Source organism: Ranitomeya imitator, chromosome 5 (genome assembly GCF_032444005.1).
Source record: "Ranitomeya imitator isolate aRanImi1 chromosome 5, aRanImi1.pri, whole genome shotgun sequence".
NCBI classification, from domain to species: domain Eukaryota; kingdom Metazoa; phylum Chordata; class Amphibia; order Anura; family Dendrobatidae; genus Ranitomeya; species Ranitomeya imitator.
The window spans coordinates 363,219,664-363,242,068 of NC_091286.1; the positions used below are offsets into that span (position 1 = coordinate 363,219,664).

The 22,405-nt window shown below is 43.3% G+C and overlaps 1 protein-coding gene across 33 annotated transcripts in view; it reads right to left on the minus strand.

Moving 5' to 3' along the window:
- The window catches only part of RIMS1 (regulating synaptic membrane exocytosis 1), a 540,636-nt gene that overhangs the window by 285,610 nt on the left and 232,621 nt on the right, over positions 1 to 22,405 (minus strand). For all 33 annotated transcript variants that reach the window (XM_069726596.1, XM_069726604.1, XM_069726589.1 and 30 more), the window contains 3 exons: positions 13,040 to 13,163; positions 11,292 to 11,338; positions 4,867 to 4,979 (listed from right to left, as the gene is read on the minus strand). In XM_069726596.1, the coding sequence (XP_069582697.1) occupies positions 4,867 to 4,979; positions 11,292 to 11,338; positions 13,040 to 13,163 (284 nt within the window). The remainder of the gene's footprint in view (positions 1 to 4,866; positions 4,980 to 11,291; positions 11,339 to 13,039; positions 13,164 to 22,405) is intronic.

Below are 22,405 nucleotides of genomic sequence, written 5' to 3' on the forward strand. Positions count from 1 at the left end.
ACCATGGGGCACTCATTACGAGTGGAAGAAAGGCGATGCCGGCAGCTAAATAAGAAAGGGTTCTTTACAGTTAGAGCAGTCAGACTGTGGAATGCCCGACCATAAGAGGTAGTAATGGCAGACACTATAACAGACTTTATAAAAGGGCTGGATGATTTCCTCAGCAAAGATGGCATTGTGGGTCATAGATAATTTAGTGACAAAATGTATAATTGGTGGAGAAAGGTTGAACTTGATGGACCTAGGTCTTCTTTCAACCTATGTAGCTATGTAAGAGGATAAGGGATAAATGTGAAATGCTTTTGGTTTGACAGCTGGGACCCCCATCGACCACTAGAGCAGGAGGCTCATAGTCCCTGTGTGAACGGAGCGGTAGCGAGTCTGTGCAACCACTGCTCCATTCATTCTCCATAGGAGTGGTGGTTGCACATTCTCACTGCTACACAACTCACACGTGGATGTCTCGGCAGCAGAGATCAAACAGGTCTCATTTCTCCTGTGGATAGGTTATGATTAATTACAGGACAACTCCTTTAATTCTAGGAAATGATCCTGGAACTGTTTTTATGAAAATATGAAAAATGATGTGTAGAAAAAGCGTCCCTATTTTGAAGCACTGTCCATTATGAACAGCCTTTTATTCACCCCTACAAAGTGTCAGGAGCCTTTCTTTCCTACCTGACAAACGATTCAATAATGCAAAATATCGCGCACATTAAAGATTACGTCCTTTTACAAGCAAAGTCAAAGGCAGATGATTGTAGCTGCTTGTAATTCCAATCATTTTGTGTTGATCATAAAGGCCATGGGAACCTTTGTAGACAGCCTGGTCCTTCGGCACAGAGACCCCCAGGATGCTGTAAGGTCCGTTACAAAGTGAAGAATAAGGCACAGCCGGAAAAGCCTTTCTCCTACAGGCAGCGGTGGCCTGTAATGTACAAGTTACTTTATGGAGCTAATATAAGCATTATGGGAATAGATTACATGGCAGATAACAAAGTAAAAATAATTCCAGGATATTTCCACCTGAGTGAATATCGTTCAGACATGGATAGGTTTATAAATGTACTAGATGGAGGCCCGATGCTATCGCATTGTGAGGGCGGTAATGTCACAATGGGGGCAGGCTTTGCAGCGTTCAGAATCTCTCCCCACTATGTGCTCGCCCACCTATCCACTCTCTCTTTCCCCATGTGCTGACTTCTCCCATCTGTGCTCTCTTCTTTGATCTGTCTAAACCATGTGCTATCCAGCTCCAGGAAGCAAAAGACAATACTGACATTACAGCAGGAGATCACAGATGATACATTTTGTGAGGTAAAATATTGTTTAAAAACAGTCAGTGAAATATTTTCCCTCACAAAATCAATCCACTGTGATCCCCTGCTGTAATGTCACTATTGTCTTTAGCTTCCTCCCCTACCCAGGAGCTGTGGTATGCGCCGTATACAGTCAGACATACACAATTTTTAAACTGAACTTTCGTTTGTGGGAAAACCCATTTAATGTGACAGGCTTCCTCTGCCTGTAGACACATCGCGCATCTGCCACCGGGATCAGCTGAATGATTCACTGCGCCTGCGCGGTCACATAAAAACTGCGTATGTTCTACTCCTGTACAAAGATGGCGGCGGTCAGTGAATCATTCGGCTGATCCCGACGGCAGCGTTTTCGCAACGGTGTTCTGCTAATGGTACCGTGCAAGAGGCTGCGTACGGCGTATACAGTGTGTGTGTGTGTGTGTGTGTGTGGTGCATACGGCATATACAGTGTGTGTTTGCGTGTGTGGTGCATACGGAGTAAACAGTGTGTGTGTGTTGTGCGTACGGCATATAGTGTGTGTGTGTGGTGCGTACCGTATATACAGTGTGTTTGTGTGTGTGGTGCGTACGGCGTATACAGTGTGTGTGTGTGTGTGGTGTGATGGTGTTCCGCTGGTGGTACCGCGCAAGAGGCTGGTACCACCAGCAGGTTCCATATTGAGACACCCATCACTTGGGTGTTCCAATATGACGTAAAGTGAACTTCTGCCACTTGGAATTCTGGGATCCGGACACATCTGGACGGAACAGGATGCGAAGACATTACAAGGTAAGTATATAATAAGATATATAACCATTTATAATTTAGAAGCATCACCTCAGGACCTAGAGCACAAGGGTGAATGTATCGTTCCACGACTTCTATGGAGTTCATAGAGCACATCCGAGTGTGCCATTCTCCATCCCAGACATCAGTGTCTCTACTGTGCACAAACTACACACTGCTAATCTACGGGCAAGCAGGTCACCAGACCCTTTTGTTATGAAACTTGGGATGGCACAAGGTTTTTATTGTGAATCAGCTCCAGTTAAAGAACAAGACAAAGACTCTGATTCCTGCGATGTGTCACTTACTGTGCTGCTTGCTGTAGTTTCGATAAAATCACAATTTTTATAAGCAGGAGATTATAACTAGAGGACGAATAAACATGCTGCCAGGCTGTCCTCCATATGCATGAGCTCTGTATAACCACGCCCCCACCTTTGATTGGTAGCTTTCTGCCTATGCACAGTGTACACAGAAAGCAGCCAATTAATGATGTAGGCGGGGTTGTAAAGAGCTCAGCAGTCAGAAAACTGGTAAATTTGTAGTTGATAAAACAGGGATTTTATCAAAACTGCATCAAGAAGTCCAGTAAGGACACATCCCTGGAATGAGCAAAAGTCTGGTGACAGATTCCCTTTAATGCCCAATTGGGATTTTTCCTAGGTAGAAGACATATGTAGAATCTTATGCATAGTATAGAAAGTGACATTTAAAGTACAAACACTTTTAACTTTATGTATAGTATGGAACGTGAAATTTACAGTACAAAATCTTCGGCAACCACAGCATCTTGCAAAGAAAAAGTTAAAAAGAGGCACACCTGTGATGCATGTTGTTTATGGAGGCAAATGTTCATTAGAGGGTTAAAAAAAATATAGCAATCAGATTGCTGGAGGTCTGACTGCTGAGACTCCACAGTGATCCCAAGCATCTGGTCAAAATTACTGTTATTGTGAACAGTTAAGCAAGTTGAAGATTAAATGATCTCTAAAAGGCCTAAAGTTAAAGATGACACATTTTATTTGTATTTTAGGCAAAAATAGATATATTTTTATCTTTTACATTTTAAAAATTACAAAAAGGAAAATGGGCCAATGCAAAAATTTGGGCACCCTGCATGGTTAGTACTTAGTAGAAGCCTCTTATGAAAGTAGCACAGCTTCTAAACGCTTTCTTTAGACAACTAAGAGTCTTTCAATTCAATTGTTTGAGGGATATTTATCCATTCATCTTTGGAAAATTCTTACAGTTCTGTGAGATTCCTGGGTCGTCTTGCATGCACTGCTTTTTTGAGGTCAAGCCACAGATTTTCAATGATGTCCAGATCAGGGGACTGTGAGGGCCATTGTAAAACCTTCAGCTTCTGTCTTTTGAGGTAATCTATTGTGGATTTTGACATGTGTTTAGGATCATTATCCATTTGTAGAAGCCATCCTCTTTTCAGTTTCAGCTTTTTACAGATGGTGTTGTTTGCATTAAGAATTTTGTTAAAAATTTCATTGAATCCATTCTTCCCTCTACCCGTGAAATGTTCCCACTGTCATTAACTGCAACACAACTCCAAAACAGGAATGATTCATCTCCATGTGTAATAGCTGGGGAGATGTTCTATTCCTGAAATTCTGTGCCCTTTTTTTCTCTACACATACCTTTGATCATTGTGGCTAAAGCATTCTATTTTAACCTCATCGGTCCCCACAGGACTTGTTTCCAAAATACATCAAGCTTGTTTATATGTTCTTTTGCATAATTCTGATGTTGAATTTTATGGTGAAGACGCAGGAGTTTTCTTGTGATGACTCTTCCATGAAGCCATATTTGTGAAAGTATCTCTGAACATTAGATCAATGTACCATAACTCCAGAGTTTGCTAAATTTTTCTGAAGGTCTTTTTCAGTCAAGCAGGGTCAGTCAGCTCTCACTGAAATTTTGCTTGGTCTTCCATACCATATCTTGATCTCCACTGTTCCTGTTAACTGCTATATCTTAATTACATTTCGAACTGAAGAAAGGGCAGCTTGAAAACGCATTGCTATCTTCTTATAGCCTTCTCCTGCTTTGTGGTCTTCCACCATTTTCATTTTCAGAGTGCTAAGCAGTTGCTTACAAGAACCCATTGCTGCAGGTTTTTTGGCACAAGGTTAAAGGAGGCTAGGGTTTTATAAAGCAGGGAAATTTGCATGACCTGGCCTTTCCCAACAATGATAGTGAACAAGACATAACCCTAACAGGCTGATTGATGTGTCAAAGTTATCTGAGCACACAAATCTCCAGGTGTGCACAAATTTTAGCATCGGTCCATTTTTGAAATGTAAAGCGTGAAAATATATTTATTTTTGCCTAAAATACTAAGAAAACTGTCTTCTTTAACTGTAGGCCTTTTAGAGATCATTTAATCTTCAACTTGCTTAAATGTTCATAATAGTAATTTTGACCAGGGGTGCCTAAACTGTTACCAGTCACTGTACTTAAATGGAGCTGAGATGTGTATGCTCTCTCTATTCCATTGTCTATGGGACTGCTGGAAATAGAGGAGAGCTGTACTCTGCACTTCTATAGACAATGAATGGAGCCGGAGTCGACTATGTGCATCTCTGTTCTAGACAAGGCTGCAGAGCTCAATTTTTCGGGGTCCCAGGGTGTCCTATTCTATGATTTCCGATTCTTGCAACATTTTTGATGGTGTTGCTGTTCTCCTGCCATAATCTCACATCTTTGTAAAGCATTCCCTGGTCACAAAATTAAAGATTGTATCCAGCTGTAACGTGAAATACTTACAGACAGCTGTCCTGGCAAGACCTGAGGTGCATCTTTAAGAGCTCCAGGACTAGTTGGAGATATAACAGAAATTGAAGGCCTATCCATCTTCTGAGATTCAAAGGAACTAGAACCTTGAATGAAAAGTGCATTAATTGATTGGCACAAGAAAACGCAACTGTACATAGCTACTAAAATTGATAAGCAGCTGAAATAATAAGGATGCATTGACTTACACTGGCGTTAAATACAGTTAGGTCCATATATATTTGGACAGAGACAACATTTTTCTAATTTTGGTTATAGACATTACCACAATGAATTTTAAACACAACAATTCAGATGCAGTTGAAGTTCAGACTTTCAGCTTTCATTTGAGGGTATCCACATTAAAATTGGATGAAGGGTTTAGGAGTTTCAGCTCCTTAACATGTGCCACCCTCTTTTTAAAGGGACCAATTGTAATTGGACAGATTCAATAATTTTAAATAAAATGTTCATTTTTAGTACTTGGTTGAAAATCCTTTGTTGGCAATGACTGCCTGAAGTCTTGAACTCATGGCCATCACCAGATGCTGTGTTTCCTCCTTTTAGATGCTCTGCCAGGCCTTCACTGTGGTGATTGTCAGTTACTGTTTTTTTGTGGGCCTTTCTGTCTGAAGTTTAGTCTTTAACAAGTGAAATGCATGCTCAATTGGGTTGAGATCAGGTGACTGCCTTGGCCATTCAAGAATATTCCACTTCTTTGCTTTAATAAACTCCTGGGTTGCTTTGGCTTTATGTTTTGGGTCATTGTCCATCTGTAGTATGAAATGACGACCAATCAGTTTTGCTGCATTTGGCTGGATCTGAGCACACAGTATGTCTCTGAATACCTCAGACTTCATTCGGCTGCTTCTGTCCTGTGTCACATCATCAATAAACACTAGTGACCCAGTGCCACTGGCAGCCATGCATGCCCAAGCCATCACACTGCCTCCGCTATGTTTTACAGATGATGTGGTATGCTTTGGATCATGAGCTATACCACGCCTTGGCCATATTTTTCTCTTTCCATCATTCTGGTAGAGGTTGATCTTGGTTTCATCTGTCCAAAGAATGTTCTTCCAGAACTGTGCTGGCTTTTTTAGATGGTTTTTAGCAATGTCCAGTCGAGCCTTTTTATTCTTAATGCTTATGAGTGGCTTGCACCGTGCAGTGAACTCTCTGTAATTACTTTCATGCAGTCTTCTCTTTATGGTAGATTTGGATATTGATACGCCTACCTCCTGGAGAGTGTTGGTCACTTGGTTGGCTGTTGTGAAGGGGTTTCTCTTCACCATAGAGATTATTCTGCCATCATCCACCACTGTTGTCTTCCGTGGGCGCCCAGGTCTTTTTGCATTGATGAGTTCACCAGTGCTTTCTTTCTTTCTCAGGATGTACCAAACTGTAGATTTTGCCACTCCTAATATTGTAGCAATTTCTAGGATGGGTTTTTTCTGTTTTCGCAGCTTAAGGATGGCGTGTGTCACCTGCATGGAGAGCTCCTTTGACCGCATGTTTACTTCACAGCAAAACCTTCCAAATGCAAGCACCACACTTCAAATCAACTCCAGGCCTTTTATCTGCTTAATTGAGACTGACATAATGAAGGGATTGCCAACACCTGTCCATGAAATAGCCTTGGAGTCAATTGTCCAATTACTTTTGGTCCCTTTAAAAACAGGGTGGCACATGTTAAGGAGCTGAAACTCCTAAACTATTCATCCAATTTTAATGTGGATACCCTCAAATAAAAGCTGAAAGTCTGAACTTCAACTGCATCTGAATTGTTTTGTTTAAAATTTATTGTGGTAATGTCTATAACCCAAATCAGAAAAATGTTGTCTCTGTCCAAATATATATGGACCTAACTGTATGTAATTACACAGTAAGAAGGAAAACCAAGAATATAAACTTTAAGCCAGAAATTGTGCAACATTTTAAATCTGCAGCATTTCAATTTCTATTGCTGATTTTTGTTGCGGATTTCGCCCCTATAACGAAAAGAGGAGAGATCTGCAGAGATCTATATATTTAACCACTTTGTGACAGAGCTAATTTGGTACTTAATGACCAAGCCAATTTTTACAATTCTGACCACTGTCACTTTATGAAGTTATAACTCTGGAACGCTTCAACGTATCCCACTGATTCTGAGACAGTTTTTTTTTGTGACATACTGTACTTCATGTTAGTGGTAAAATTTCTTCAATATAACTTGCGTTTATTTATGAAAAAATGGAAATTTGGCAAACAAATTTAAAATTTTGCAATTTTCAAACTTTTAATTTTTGTACCCATAAATCAGAGAGTGGTGTCACACAAAATAGCTAATAAATAACATTTCCCACCTGTCTACTTTTAATCAGTACAATTTTGGAAAACATTTTTGTTAGGACATTATAAGGGCTAATAGTTGACCAGCGACTTCTCATTTTTTCAACAATATTTACAAAAATATTTTTTTAGGGACCACCTCACATTTGAAGTGACTTTGGGGGTGTATATGAAAGAAAATACCCAAAAGTGACCCCTGTTATAGCTAGGGGGCACTGCATGTTCTCCTCAGAATACACACAGAGGCATATGGGGGCCATGGGAATGCATGGCAGGCGTAGGCATAACTATGATGGTGGGACAACGTCCGGCATTATTGTAAATGGCCGGTACATGTCGCAGAGGAGATCCTCTGCACTGAAAGCAGATAATGTTGCTCTGGGACCTGTAGTCCCACAAGTATTGGTGTAGCTTTAAAGGGAGGCTTACAGGGTTAGTTGGAGAGCTGGGCGGTCTGAATAACCACACATACCTCCCACCTTTGGGAGTGGTTACAAATAGATAATGTGACCATGCTTTGGTCACATGGTCTCTCTCTGCTTGGAAGGTCCTGTGTGTGGACCGGATTTCCTGGGAAGCACATGGTGGAGACATGCGCCTGCAGAGACCGTGATGGCTATCTGGGTCAGGAAAGCTACCGTCCTTTGGTGGGTCTGGAACTGACTGATGTGTGCCTGCCAGGCAAGTCGGTGATCCCCGTAAGGCAGCTTCTCCGGAGGTCAGGACTCTTGTGATGCCAATCGGTGAAAATCTGCAATGCTGTCAAGCAGGTAATACAGACTGTGTGTGTTTGGCTCCAGAACGAGCCTGAATTTGGATTCTAATGAGTATGGTCATAGTCCTGATGGTGCAGAGTCTGTGACGGCACTGCATTGGGGAAGCTACCATTTCTTCTGCGGGTCTGGACTGTTGTGAGGGCTCTGGAATTCTGGTCCCTGTTCTGGTCACAAGTACGGTGATCCCAGTAAGACAGCTTACCCAGGAGAGAGGACTGACAGGAGGTCAGTGTGTGGAGCAGGAGCTCCAGGAAGGTAACTCCAGCAAGGGGGGTTATAACGGCAGAGAAGTATTTGCTATTGGAACTGTCTGATGTGTGCCTGACAGGCAAGTCGGTGATTGTTATGTTCCGTTGATGCATATAATGAACTATATGAAAGCAACCACAGCTGAAATAGACTATATGTCGGTCCTGTGATGTTCAAACACACTACCGTGGTTTATGGAGGTATAATAAACCAGGCACGAACTTTTGATAAAGAAAATACAGTCTTGCTGTGTGTTATATCGCTGCCAAGCAAGTTCCCCAACCCGCTAGTGATCGCTGCATCACAAAGGGTTAAAAGTTGACCAGCAATTTCTCATTTTTCCAACAAAATTTACAAAACAATTTTTTTTAGGGACCACCTCACATTTGAAGTGCGTTTGGGGGGTCAATATAACAGAAAATACCCAAAAGTGACACCATACTAAAAACTGCACCCCTCAAGATGTGCAAAACCACATTCAAGTACTTTATTAACCCTTCAGGTGCTGCACGAGAACTAAAGCAACGTGGAAGGAAAAAATGAACATTTTACTTTTTTCACAAAACATTTAGTGTATCAGGAGAAAATGGACCACAAAATTTGTTGTGCGATATCTCCTGAGTATGCCGATACACCATATGTGGGGGAAAGCCACTGTTTGGGCGCATGGCAGGGCTTAGAAGGGAGAGAGCACCATTTGTCTTTGTGAACGCAAAATTGGCTGGCATCAATGGTGGCGCCATATCACATTTGGAAACCCCCTGATGTACTTAAACAGTGAAAACACCCAATTCTAACTCCAACACACCCCTAACCCTAATCCCAAGCCTAACCAGAACCCTAACCACAACCCTAACCCCAACACACCCCTAACCCTAATCCCAACCCTAACCACAAACCTAACCCTAACACACCCCTAACCCTAATCCCAACCTAACCTTAATCCCAACCATAACCACAACCCTAACCCTAGCCCAACCATAACTTTAGCCAAACCTTAACTTTAGCCCAATCCTAACTTCAGCCCAACCCTAACCCTAGCCCCAACCCTAACTTTAGCCCAACCCTGACTTTAGCCCAACCCTAGCTTTAGCCCAACTCTAACCATAATGGAAAAATGGAAATAAATACATTTTATTATTTTATTATTTTTACCTAACTAAGGGGGTAATAAAGGGGGGGTTAATTTACAATTTTTTTTTATTTTGGTCACTGTGACACGGTCAATCACAGTGATCAAAATGAACCAATAGGAAAAATGTCATACTGTTGCTGGGTGCCGGCCGGCAGATCTCAGCAGGCGCACTGAGCATGAGCCCGCCATTTTCTTCCCAGAAGAAGATGCTGCCGTCATGGGGACTTCATGGGGGGATGCAGGGACACTGCAGGTACTGGGGGGTATTGGGGGACTCCATTTCTCTCTCCTCTGATGTGCGATCACATCAGAGGAGAGAGAAATTAAATGGGAAATTGGAGTTATTCTGTTAATAACGGCGAACGCAACGCGGGGGTCGGTAAAAACCAACCTGAATCATGTTCTTTGGGGTCTCAGCTATCCCCGGTAGCCAAGACCCCGGAGAAATTCTGACGCTGGGGGGCGCTATACACTTACTTTAAAAAGCGGTGCTGAGGCATAAGTTAAGGAACTGCTGCCGTTAAAAGGCGTATCGGCAGTCGTTAGGGGATTAAAGATGCAGATTTTGTTGACACTATTTCCCCTTTAGGGAATATTCATAAGGCAAATTTGGTGCAGACATTTCTGAACAAAACATCTGTTCCCTACTTGTGATTGTCGATGTTTCTGTGTGGATTCTCAGCCACAGATCTGCTGCGTTAGGTCAGCATGGAAAATTGGTTTGAGTCTCCCTGCTGAGAGTCGTACAAGGGTTCTCCGTATGGTCATCCGTGTGTCATGCGTGTGCAATGCGATGACGCGATTATGTATCTGTATGGCATCCGTATAGCATGCATATGGCTTTACATTTCTCACTGATTTTCCCCATTGAATTAAATTGCTCAATGGGCTGAAATGAGGAAAATGTTTGCGTATATGTCACAAGCTAGACAGATGGTCCGTGTGGTGTCCGAGTTTTTATTGCACCCATAGGCTTGCATTGTCGAGTCTCCGATGGTATACGCGTACAATCGCAGCATGCTGCAATTTTACATGCACGTCGAATACTCCTGAGAAAAAAATATGGTGACGTGAGCTGCCCCATAGATTAACACTGGTCCGAGTGCTATGCGATGTTTTCTTGCATAGCACTCGTCCGTATTCTACGCTAGTGTGACGACGGCCTTAAGTAAAGCATTCGTGGACTTATGACACATTTTTTTGGCGCTATGTTTTCAGCGCAGAGACTTTGCAGTTCTCTTTATATGTCTTTTTCTTTCTCTATGTGCTGTGGTATTCTCATTGAGTTAAGGCTGACTAATACTGCACTATTGTACTGCGTGAGCTATACTTTTTGATTACACAATGCGATTGCCACTAATGAAGAAACCTATGGCCGTCAAAGGAAATCTTCTAAAGCACAGAACAGAGTTCTGACGATCTAAGGGTAAGATCACGCTGAGTTTTTTTTAATGTAGATTTTTATGGCTGGAAAAATCCATGACTTTATGCTGCTGATTTTATGCATTTTTTTACACTATTTTTATCAAGGTTTTGGACGCATTTTAATTAAAATATTAGAATAATTTTTATCATGTTTCCGTGGCACAAAATGCTCCAGAAACTGATAAAAACTTTTTTTTATTGGTATTTATGGGTCACGGGATGGAGCACTCTTCAGAAGGACTGCCATTTATGACTGCATTATGGCAAATCAAGTACTCATAGCAGTAGCGTAGATGTCACTGTTTGAGCACTATCATTATTATTATAGGGGAAACGCAGCTTTACGTTAATGACTTCAGTGAGGCAGGGAAACGAATTAGGACAAGCATGTAATTAAGAAAGCGTTCTCACCGTCTTTAGAAATATAAAACAAATAATTTGCTAATCAAAAACCTTTAAATTGTACAGTTACTTTAACATTCATAATAAAGAGCACCTACTGGATTCTAATGGAGGATGGGAGCTTTCAGGGATCCTTGGAATGTCACTGCAGGAAATAAGTAAAAGCAATAAGAAAAAGAAAATACTACAACCATAAAAAAAGCACTGGAGGGAACAAACACAAAAGACGTATTTGGGAGAGCTCTAAGAGAGAAAAATCATATTATGCATTTAATGAAGCATCACGTGAATGTTCCTCTGCTGGCTTTATATGTCATCTTAAAGACAACAAATAACATATCCCTCTACATGAAATCAAGTAAGAACCCATACAGAATGTGAGGAGCTCACTATGGCTCCATACAGACAATAACTAACTCAGAGACAGACTCCATGCTGGACTTGGGCACCGTGAGTAAAGCTCGTCTGTTTTTTTTAAAACAAACTGCAGCCTGGGGACAGAGGTTTTGCAAAACTGGAAAACCAATTTCAAACCAAACTTAAACGTTCTACACTGATTTTTTTTTATTGATAATTAGGATTCATAAATGCAAAGTTAAGTAGCTTTCTAAAGTCTTCATTAAAGGTAGGGCTTTGAACAAAGATATGCAGTGGAGAGTGGGTAAAGTACTTTAAGTTTTATGGCGGGCGGAGAAAACAGGTTATAGACGAGGAAGAAAGCACATGAAAAGGAAAGTATAGAATTAGAGCTTTGCTGATGATGAAGACAGCAGCACCATGGAAATACAAGAGATTACACCTAGCCTATGTTACTGGGAGATGGGAACGATTACGTAGCCAGCATCCAGGGCTGTCTTCTGGAGCGCTGTGGTTTTATGTAGTAAGCATATAGTAGACAACCACAGCACTCTGTATGCAAATAAAGAAAACTATTTTATTGGGAGATCAGCTTTGGTATATAAGTATTATGAGCCTGCCAACTTACACTCATCCTCATAGAGACCCAAGCCATGACCAAGGTCCGAGATGAATCGGAACGCTGTACTTCTCAGACTATATCGATACCAGTGCTGACTTCCAAATAAAATTGTTTTCTTTATTTGTATACTAAGTTCTGTGGTTCTCTACCATATTTTTCTGTCATACACCTCCCAACAAGAGAATAATATGAAAATTCAATCTGGCTGCAAACTGCACATCAGGGGGCCTGAAAATGAATGAAGGAATGGCAACTGCAATCTGAAACCTAGAGCAATTTTATTAATTAAAGGTAACCGTTAACAATTGCAAAAATATATTGTCCAAGTCAAAAGTGTCCAGAGCCTTTAAACTGAATATAGAAACAGATTGCTAGTCTAACCTTATTATATTTTTAAAAAGCAGCTCAGCAAGGTGGCTAAGGGAGGTACGGCGAGAAATCAGTAATTTAGTTTTAAGAGCAAAAGGGATGAACAAGGCATACATATGTTTTCCTAAGTCTTGTCTTTTGAGACCAGGATGAGGATGGTGTGCCATATTATCACTCTGAAAGATCCCTCGTCCCATGAATTAATGTAGTCACATAAGGACTCGGTCACAATTTCAGTACTATTTAATGGCAAGAACAGCGATATTCTTTGCTATTGTTACAGAATTAAAAAAAAATGATGGAAACCCCCATAAAACTCACTAATGCACAATTGAATTTTTCTTTCTGGTCTTTTAAAGTATTTATTGTAATTTCTATGTATGTTCCTAGTGTTACAAAATGACAGAAAAAGAGATACTTACTCCACAATTTTATATACAAAAAATTATTTCATTATCTATAGATAAATGAAGAGAAGGAATCTAAATAATACTGTACCCGATGGGCCGGGACACGATGATCTCCACTTGTGGTTCTGATTTTGATTGTAAAATTATATTGTAAACATCTTCATTTGTGGCTCCCGGCAGAGGCTTCCCATTCCATTCTAGGACTTCATCTCCTTTAATGGAGAACAGACAGAAGTATTTATAAATTATTTCAACAGAAAAATATGGGCATTAATAATTACTGATTCACGCCAGAATTAGAACATACTGAATATGATACAAAACAATCACGCACTACCTATTTGCCGACACATAGCATTGCTGTACGCACGGACACTGGATTTGTTTCAATACCTCTTTATTAACACCGTGTGGGAAGGAGCACGCCATAATGATATTAATTTTAATTTCTATAGTGCCAACATATTGCACTGCACTTTACAATTCAGAAGACACTTGTACAAACAAGTCAAAAACTAAAGTTCTTGTCATGTAAGTTCCAGCCATCTGTGTAATGAATAGGGGCATTCAATAACACAGCATGAACCGGTCACCAGTCAGTATGTGTACAAGTACAGGTACAAAGTGCTCCTGAGTGCGTAGAAGAGAGAGCAGGGGATAGTTAAATTAGACAGGTGAGGTGACAGGCTAGTCTAAATAAATGTGTTTAGGTGAGGTAATAGGCTAGACTATAGTAATGTACTTTTCAACCACACTTAAAACTGTGAATACTGTGAATTAACCGGATTGTCTGGGGTAGTGCATTCCAGAAAACTGGTGCAGCACGAGAGATATCCTGGATACAGGAGGAGACCTTTGTGAATGAGTGATAAATTTATATTGGATTCTGTGGCGGAAATAAGTCCAGGAGACAGGAGTGGGAGGTTCAAAGAGTATAGAAGATATTAGTCTTAGGTGATTAGCGGAACAGAGAGGATATGTAGAGTGGTAGACAGAGATGAGGGAGGAGATGTAGGGCGGTGCAGAACTGTGGAGAAATTTGTGGGTGAGAGTGATAAATTTATACTGGATTCTGCAGTGGAAAGAAGACCAGGAGATGCAAGTGGGAGGTTCATATTATAGAGGATGATCGTGTTAGGCGATTAGCGTAACCGAGAGAACTGTTAGGATGGTAGACAGAGATGAGAGAGGAGAGGTAGGGCAGTGCAGAACTGTGGAGAAATTAGTGGATGAGAGTGAAAAATGTATATGGGATTTTGTAGTGAAAAGAAGTTTCCTTTCTCTGTTGTTCTTAAAATGACCTTTCAGTATCACATCTGTCATACTGTATCCTGGGCCAGGGAAATGTTTTCTCAATAGTGTGCCAGCTCATTCCTTACAGTGTGCTTGTGTAGATTCACAGTCACTTGTAATTTTTGTTTCACTTCCCCAATACACTGTAGGTACCACTAATTCTAGCTACCTCCAGCTATTAACTGGGTTTGTTGATGCCAACCTCTCATCGATTTCTATGTAACACCAGACGCTATTGGTGCCGATGCAAAACAGTTAACCAATTGTGAAGTAGATAACCACCAGATAAGGCGTGTCTTATTCCGTAACAACTGTATTGGGAAAGTGCTGTGCCGCAGCGGGAGTGCACGCCGACAGGGTTGAGGATGCACTAGAGGCAGCCACCAAAAACATTTAAGCCGCTAACTACAGCGACATTATTCAAGTAAATGATGCTTCTGTACATATAGCGGTGCTTGGTACTAAGGCTAAACCCAAAATCAACAGCAGTCAAATGAATGGAAGCAGTGGTGCATTAGCAAGTGATGAGCGAGTATACTCGTTGCTCGGGTTTTCCCGAGCACGCTTGGGTGTTCTCCGACTATTTCGGCGTGCTTGGAGATTCAGTTTTTGTTGATTCAGCTGCATGATTTACGGCTGCTAGACAGCCTGAATACATGTGGGAATTCCCTAGTAACCAGGCAACCCCACATGTACTCAGCCTAGCTAGCAGCTGTGAATCATGCAGCTGCGTCGGCAAAAACTAAATCTCCGAGCACTCACAAATACTCGGAGACCACCCGAGCATTCTCAGGAAAACCCGAGCAACGAGTATACTCGCTCATCACTACTAGGCACCCAAACAGATTGACCATTTATGACCAGTGATGAGCACGTATACTCATTACTCGGGTTTTCCAGAGCACGCTCGGGTGGTCTCCGAGCATTTCGGCGTGCTTGGAGATTTAGTTTTTGTTGATGCAGCTGCATGATTTACAGCTGCTAGCCAGCTTGAATACAAGTGGGGATATTCTGTTTGTTAACGAGTATACTCGCTCATCACTATTTATGACCTATCCTTTTAATTGTTACTAATCCACTTAAACATTGGGGAAAAATGTTATCATTTAATGTGAATCTGTCAGGAAAATCCACCCTTCCCTCCCCACACCTTCCAAATTGTTTATATGGTTGTGGTGCTCTCTGAAGAATTATGTCATACATACATAAGCTCACTGGCTTCACTGTGTAATAGTATGCAGGTACTGAGTATGTCACCACGGAACAGACAGACCAACAGTTGAGGGGTTTAATAACAGAAATGAGGTTCTCCTCGCAGGGAGGAAGCAATGGAAAATAACTAGCAATAAAACAGTGCAAAAATATGGGAGTCAAACAGTGTAACAGAATTAAGCAGGATTTCTTGAGAAAAGAAGACTTATCTGTCTGATGAGGGGGTACCAGGGGGTCACAGTCTCTGCACGGGCCAATGTCTCTACACGGTTCTCAAAGCGCCCCTCTCCAGTCACAGCAGAGTCCGCTGTCATGTACTCACAAGATGCAGTCTTTCTAGGCAATCTCCCTGTATTTGTCCTCTGATCGGGAGCTCTCTCTCTCCCGGAGCGCAGCTGCACCCTGCTCTGACCGCTGCTCACGCTGCTCTGTTCCTTGCGCACGTGCCTTTCCCACCCTCTGCCCGGCTTCCTTCCTGTCCCAGTCTCTAAGTCCGCCCCCTGGGGAACCTGTAGCACAGCTCAATGGTTCCAGGCACAGAGCCGAGAGGGTAACTGCCCCCAGACTCTTTTTGTGCTTCACCTCCTTACATTTGCACAACTAGTGCCCTGTCACTCAAGCAGGCGAAGGTGGACATTGATGGGGAATAGAGCCAATGAGGCAAAGTATTGGTAACTGCACTTACTAAGCACTTGGGCCTCATTCACATATGAATGAAAACAGTGATTTTGCAGTCAGAGAGCAACAGGTTGCAGAAGTTAAGGTATGGATGACAATCAGAAAGCAACACATATCTAATATATAATTGCCTAGAATACTACTTCCTGCAATTTGTGCCAACTTCCTGTCCGGAGCTAATGTCCGGAGCTAATGTCCGGAGATAATGTCCGGAGCTAATGTCCGGAGATAAGTGACGTCAACAGTGTCCAGTGTCTGATTGGCTGCCGCCTGCTGCGAGCGACCAATCAGAAACGTGCCGTACTGTGACACACTCCGCCCGCCATTTTGGTGTGATTTTTGAATTTTTACCTCACAGCAAGTTTCTACTGCGTGGAGGCGGGCCCAGTGACGTTGCTCTTCAAGCTCCTGCCGAATTTCGTCAAAAAAATGATAATACCATTTACCAAAACTATATATATTTAGTTGTGAAGTGGTTCAGTGACATTTTCACACCAATTTTGAACTTTTGTTTGGTGCTTTCTCCATATACTGCCTATTATTCACTGACTGTTATACTGAGAGACTGCCGTTTATTAACCTCTTCTTTGCCACATTGGGTATATTGCTCTATTATTTGCCACATAAGGACATTGTCCATTATTGCCCAGCAATTTCTCTGCAATATAAACTGCCTATTTATTAATATCTGCATTCCTGCAAAGAACTATTGCCTATTATTAACTGGGTATTTTCCTACTACCTGACATTGTTCTTAAGCAAAGAACCGTTGTTGTGGCATTTGCCACAACACGCAAAGTTGTCGTCTGATGTCTTTCATCCCTCCCCTCATAAGCATGTTCATGGATCCTGTGTAACTGTACCTTAAATAACAAGAATTGTCAAGAGCTGGTGAGTGCAGCCATTTTTTGTTCTTTCTTACTATTATTTATTAATTGTATTATTTTTACATTTGAATAAATAAAGTATATATGGATTCTAGACTCCCGATTCTTTAGAATCGGGCTGCCATCTAGTAACATATAAACAGTTAGGGGAGGATCATGCTGTCAGATTCCCTTTAAATCTCTAAGAGATTAATAGCTCTGGACCAGGGACAAAGGGCTCTGCCAATCAGGTACAGAAGATAAAGCTTAAAAAAGATAGATTGTGTTAAATTTGTAATTTAGCATAAAAATCTTATTGGTAGCTTTTTCTTTTTCTTTTTTATAAACAGATTATTTATGTGTTGGAAGTATTAAACGCTGATAGTATGAGGTATAAGAGCTTAAGGTTTGGAGAGCAAATGTTCTGTATAGCTGACCACATTCTGGAAGAGACATACAACACAAAGCAAGTGCTGACCCAGCAAACAAAACCCTTTACTTTGCAAGATTAACCACGGCACCAGTAGCAAGACTAATTTGTTACCGATTGATATTTATTTATTATTGTGCAATCTAATATCCCATGGGAACACCAATTATTGCACCATCATCTACAATTTATAACTAAACAAACACTTGAAAGAGGATGATAGTATCTCGCTTACAAGTCTATTTATGTGTATGCACATTTACATACATGTTTATATACATGGAAAAACACATGCATCATATATATATATATATATATATATATATATACATATATACACAGTATATATACTGTAGCATGGCTAAAGGGTGTGTAGTCGATGGGAGGTATGTGCCACATAAGTGCCTTGTTGCTGTAATGTAGCCCGGAATATTGCGTTGTTTTATATATGTGTGGAGGTGAAACCCTCCTGAGTGTGTTCGGCTTCAGGACTGAGCCGGATGAACTGGACACTTGTTTTCCTTTGCCTGAACCAAAGGCTATTTTGCTTTCTGTTGTTTTGCCACATGGTTTATGGAGCAATAAACCCAGTGAACTTTAAAGGAACACGTCTCCTGAGTGTCAGCCGTCGCAGCTGAGTGAGTGAAATCGCTACAATTGGTGGAGACCTGCGAGCAGCGTTCCCAGCGGAGACGAGACGTGAGTTTATTTTTGAATGTCCTGGGTCAAGGCTGTTGCAAGCCAGCAAGCATTGCCGGAGAAAATGGAGGACCTGCTGAAACACTTGGTCCAGCAGGAGCAAAGGCAGCAAGAGACCAACAGGCTGTTGATGCAGCAGATACAACAGAGCCAGCAGCAGATACAACAGAGCCAGCAGGAGCAACGGCAGCAGATGCAGCAAAGCCAGCAGGAGCAACGGCAGCAGTTACAACAGAGCCAGCAGGAGCATCAGCAGCAGATGCAGCTTCTGGCAACCGCCATCCAGGGCAAGGCGAGCGCCCCAACCCCAGGTTTGGCTGATGACACCCACGTCCGGAAGACGGTAAGACGTGCATTGCAGAAAATGACTCCCGGGGATGATGTTGAGGCCTTCCTGACGGTGTTTGAGAGGGTCGCTGAGAGGGAAAAACTTCCGCCAGAGCAGTGGGCAGAGGTACTTGCGCCATACCTGACGGGAGAACCCCAGAAGGCGTACTATGATTTGACCTTGCAGGATGCCAAAGAGTATCACAAATTGAAAGCCGAGATTCTCGCACGTCTGGGGGTGACACTGACTGTCAGGGCACAGCGAGTTCACTCCTGGGGCTATCACCGGGACAAACCACCTCGTTCCCAAATGTTTGATCTGTTGCACCTGGTCCAGAAATGGCTGCAGCCAGAGACCTCTGCGCCTGCACAGATGGTAGAACGGGTGATGATGGATCGGTTTGTCCATTCCCTCCCGAGGCCTATACAGTCTTGGGTTGCCCAGGGTGATCCCCAGAATGCCGACGAGCTGATCGGACTGGTTGAGAGATACCAAGGGTTGGAAGGCTCCTTCGGGAGGCAGCCCATGCCGTACTGGGGGTCCCAGAGGGCAGCTGAGTCCCAAAAAGGGGTGGTGCGTCCAAGGTCACAAAGGGCGGGGGAGGTGGTGCCCAAGGTCCCCACGGGTGATGTTATTTGTTGGAGGTGCCACAAGCCAGGACATATAGCTGCCCGTTGTTCCCAAGCCACTGAGCAGATGGACTGCAGCATGGGACGCCGTTGTTCATACTATGCGTATCCAGTCTGTAGTGTGAACTCTCCATCCAACGAGGGACCTCAAGCGTGTCCCGTAAAGGTGAACGGTCGAGCAGTAACGGCACTGCTAGACTCGGGGAGCCTAGTGACCCTGGTGAGGGCCACTTTTCCTCTTCATCTGCTCCCAGGAAAGAAGGTCGGAGTGCGGTGCATACATGGTGATGCAAAGGACTACCCTATGGCCAGGGTGGACATTGAAACGGCATGTGGCACTGAATCCCACATAGTCGGCGTAGTTCAGGACTTGTTGCACCCTATAATTATTGGCCGGGATTTCTGTTTGTTTTGGGATTTGTGGGGAAAGGGTTCTGAGCTCCCTGGCAGGGAACCAGTGAACCCTGGAACGGTGTCGCCACACCCAGAGGCAGACAGCTTTCCTTTTTGTGTTCTGGTTGGGGATGAGGAGGAAGTATCCCCTACATCTGACATTCTGGAGTTAGAGGTTACCGGTGAAAATTTTGGGACTGCCCAACATAGGGACCCCACTCTGAGGGAAGCCTTTAATAATGTTACAGTTATTGACGGGGTGGTACAGGAGCCGGGGGCAGACAAAAGATTTCCCCATTTTCTGTTGAGGGGGGAATTGTTGTACCGGGTCACGAAAATAAGGGAGGAGTTGGTAGAACAGTTGATAGTGCAGGGTCCGTATAGACGGAAAGTGTTGGACATGGCCCATTCACACATCTTGGGTGGACACCTAGGGGTGGAAAAAACGCAGGAACGGGTTGTGCAGAGGTTCTATTGGCCTGGGTGTCACCGGGAAATAGTGAACTATTGCAGGTCCTGTCCTACATGTCAGCTAACTGCTCCTACTCCTCATTTCCGGAACCCCCTTGTGCCACTGCCCATTATTGAGGTACCGTTCGAGAGAATTGCCATGGACTTGGTCGGTCCCTTAGTTAAATCAGCTCGGGGCCATCAGTATATATTAGTCATCCTTGACTATGCCACACGCTATCCTGAGGCAATTCCCTTAAGGAATTCTTCCTCAAAGAGCATAGCCCGCGAGTTGGTCCATGTCTTTTCCCGGACAGGTCTGCCAAAGGAGATCCTGACTGACCAGGGTACACCTTTCATGAGCAAGGTGATGAGGGAGTTATGCAAAGCCCTGAAGATCTCCCAGTTGAGGACCTCGGTGTACCATCCCCAGTCAGATGGTCTTGTTGAGAGGTTTAACAAGACTCTAAAGAGCATGCTGAGAAAAGCTATAGAGAAAGACGGTAGAGACTGGGATTGTCTCTTACCCTATCTGATGTTTTCCATTCGTGAAGTTCCACAGGCCTCCACAGGGTTCTCACCGTTTGAGCTTCTATATGGCCGACATCCACGAGGACTCCTGGATATAGCCAAGGAAACCTGGGAAGCCGAAGTCACGCCCCACAGAAGCGTCATTGAGCATGTGGCCCTGATGCAGCAGAGGATTGCAAAGGTGATGCCTATCGTGAAAGAACACCTTCTCCAAGCACAAGAAGCTCAAGCCAGGGTCTACAACCGGTCTGCAAGAGTGAGGCAGTTCAATTCGGGAGACCGAGTTCTGGTGTTAGTTCCAACGGTGGAAAGCAAGTTCTTGGCCAAATGGCAAGGGCCATATGAGGTTGTCGAGAAACTTGGTGAGGTAAATTATAAAATTCACCAACCAGGAAGACGGAAACCATTCCAAGTTTACCATGTCAACCTCATCAAGCCATGGCAAGATAGAGAGCCGACAGTTACTCCGTCATTGTTAAGCAACCCAGAAGGTGAGGTTGGAGCGGTTACTATAGCAGAGACGCTATCGAAAACCCAGAAGCAGCAGTGCCGGGAGTTACTCCAGAAAAACAGGGACCTGTTTTCAGAATTGCCAGGATACACGAAGGTCATAGAGCACGAGGTCCTAACAGAGCCCCATGTGCGGGTGAATGTGAAACCTTATCGTATTCCTGAGGCTCGTCGAGAAGTTATCTCCAAGGAAGTGGAGCGTATGTTGAGGCTTGGAGTCATTGAGGAATCCAAGAGCGGTTGGTCAAGCCCAATTGTCCTGGTCCCAAAACCTGATGGAGAGTGGAGGTTTTGCAACGACTATCGGAAGTTGAATGAGGTCTCCAAGTTCGACGCTTATCCCATGCCCCGTATTGATGAGCTCATCGAAAGGCTTGGGCACGCCAGATATATATCCACCTTGGATCTGACAAAGGGGTATTGGCAGATTCCCATGGCGCAGGAAGCCAAGGAGAAGACAGCCTTTTCGACACCTGATGGATGCTTCCAGTATGCCCGGATGCCGTTTGGCCTACAGGGAGCTCCGGCGACCTTCCAGAGGGCTATGGATAGAGTTCTTGCACCCCATAAGGCCTACGCTGCTGCGTACCTAGATGATATCGTCATCTTTAGCCCGGACTGGGAGAGTCATCTGGAGAAAGTCCAAGCAGTGTTGGATGCTATAAGAGAGGCCGGATTTACTATAAACCCAAAGAAGTGTGCCTTGGGTAAAGAAGAAGCTAAGTACCTTGGATACATAGTGGGTCACGGAGAAATAAAACCCCAAATCAGTAAAGTGGAGGCAATTCAAACGTGGCCAAAACCAGTTTCCAAGAAGCAAGTTAAAGCCTTCCTGGGAATCGTGGGATATTACAGGAGGTTCATCCCAAACTTCGCCACGATGGCTGCGCCTCTGACTGACCTGCTAAAAGGGACAAAACCAGTAATGGTTAAGTGGTCCGAAGAAACAGAGTCAGCCTTCCAAGAAATGAAAAACGCTTTGTGTAAGCAACCCGTTCTGATGGCCCCAAACTTCAAGAAAGAGTTTATTCTTCAGACAGATGCCTCAGATGTTGGGGTGGGAGCAGTCCTTTCCCAAGAACTACATGGGGAGGAGCATCCTGTTCTCTATCTGAGTAGGAAGCTGTCCTCATCTGAAAAGAACTACTCAGTCGTTGAGAAGGAGTGCTTGGCCATAAAATGGGCAGTGGACACATTACGGTACTATCTGCTGGGACGTAAATTTAGACTGATATCCGACCATGCCCCACTTAGGTGGATGAGGGAAACGAAGGGTAGAAATGCTAGGGTCACCCGTTGGTTCTTATCCCTGCAGGACTTCAGTTTCCATGTGGAACATCGGGCCGGAAAGCTGCACGGTAATGCGGATGCCCTATCAAGAATCCCTTGTTTAGTGGGAGAAAGTGCCAAGCCCCACGGCTTTAGGCAGAGGGGG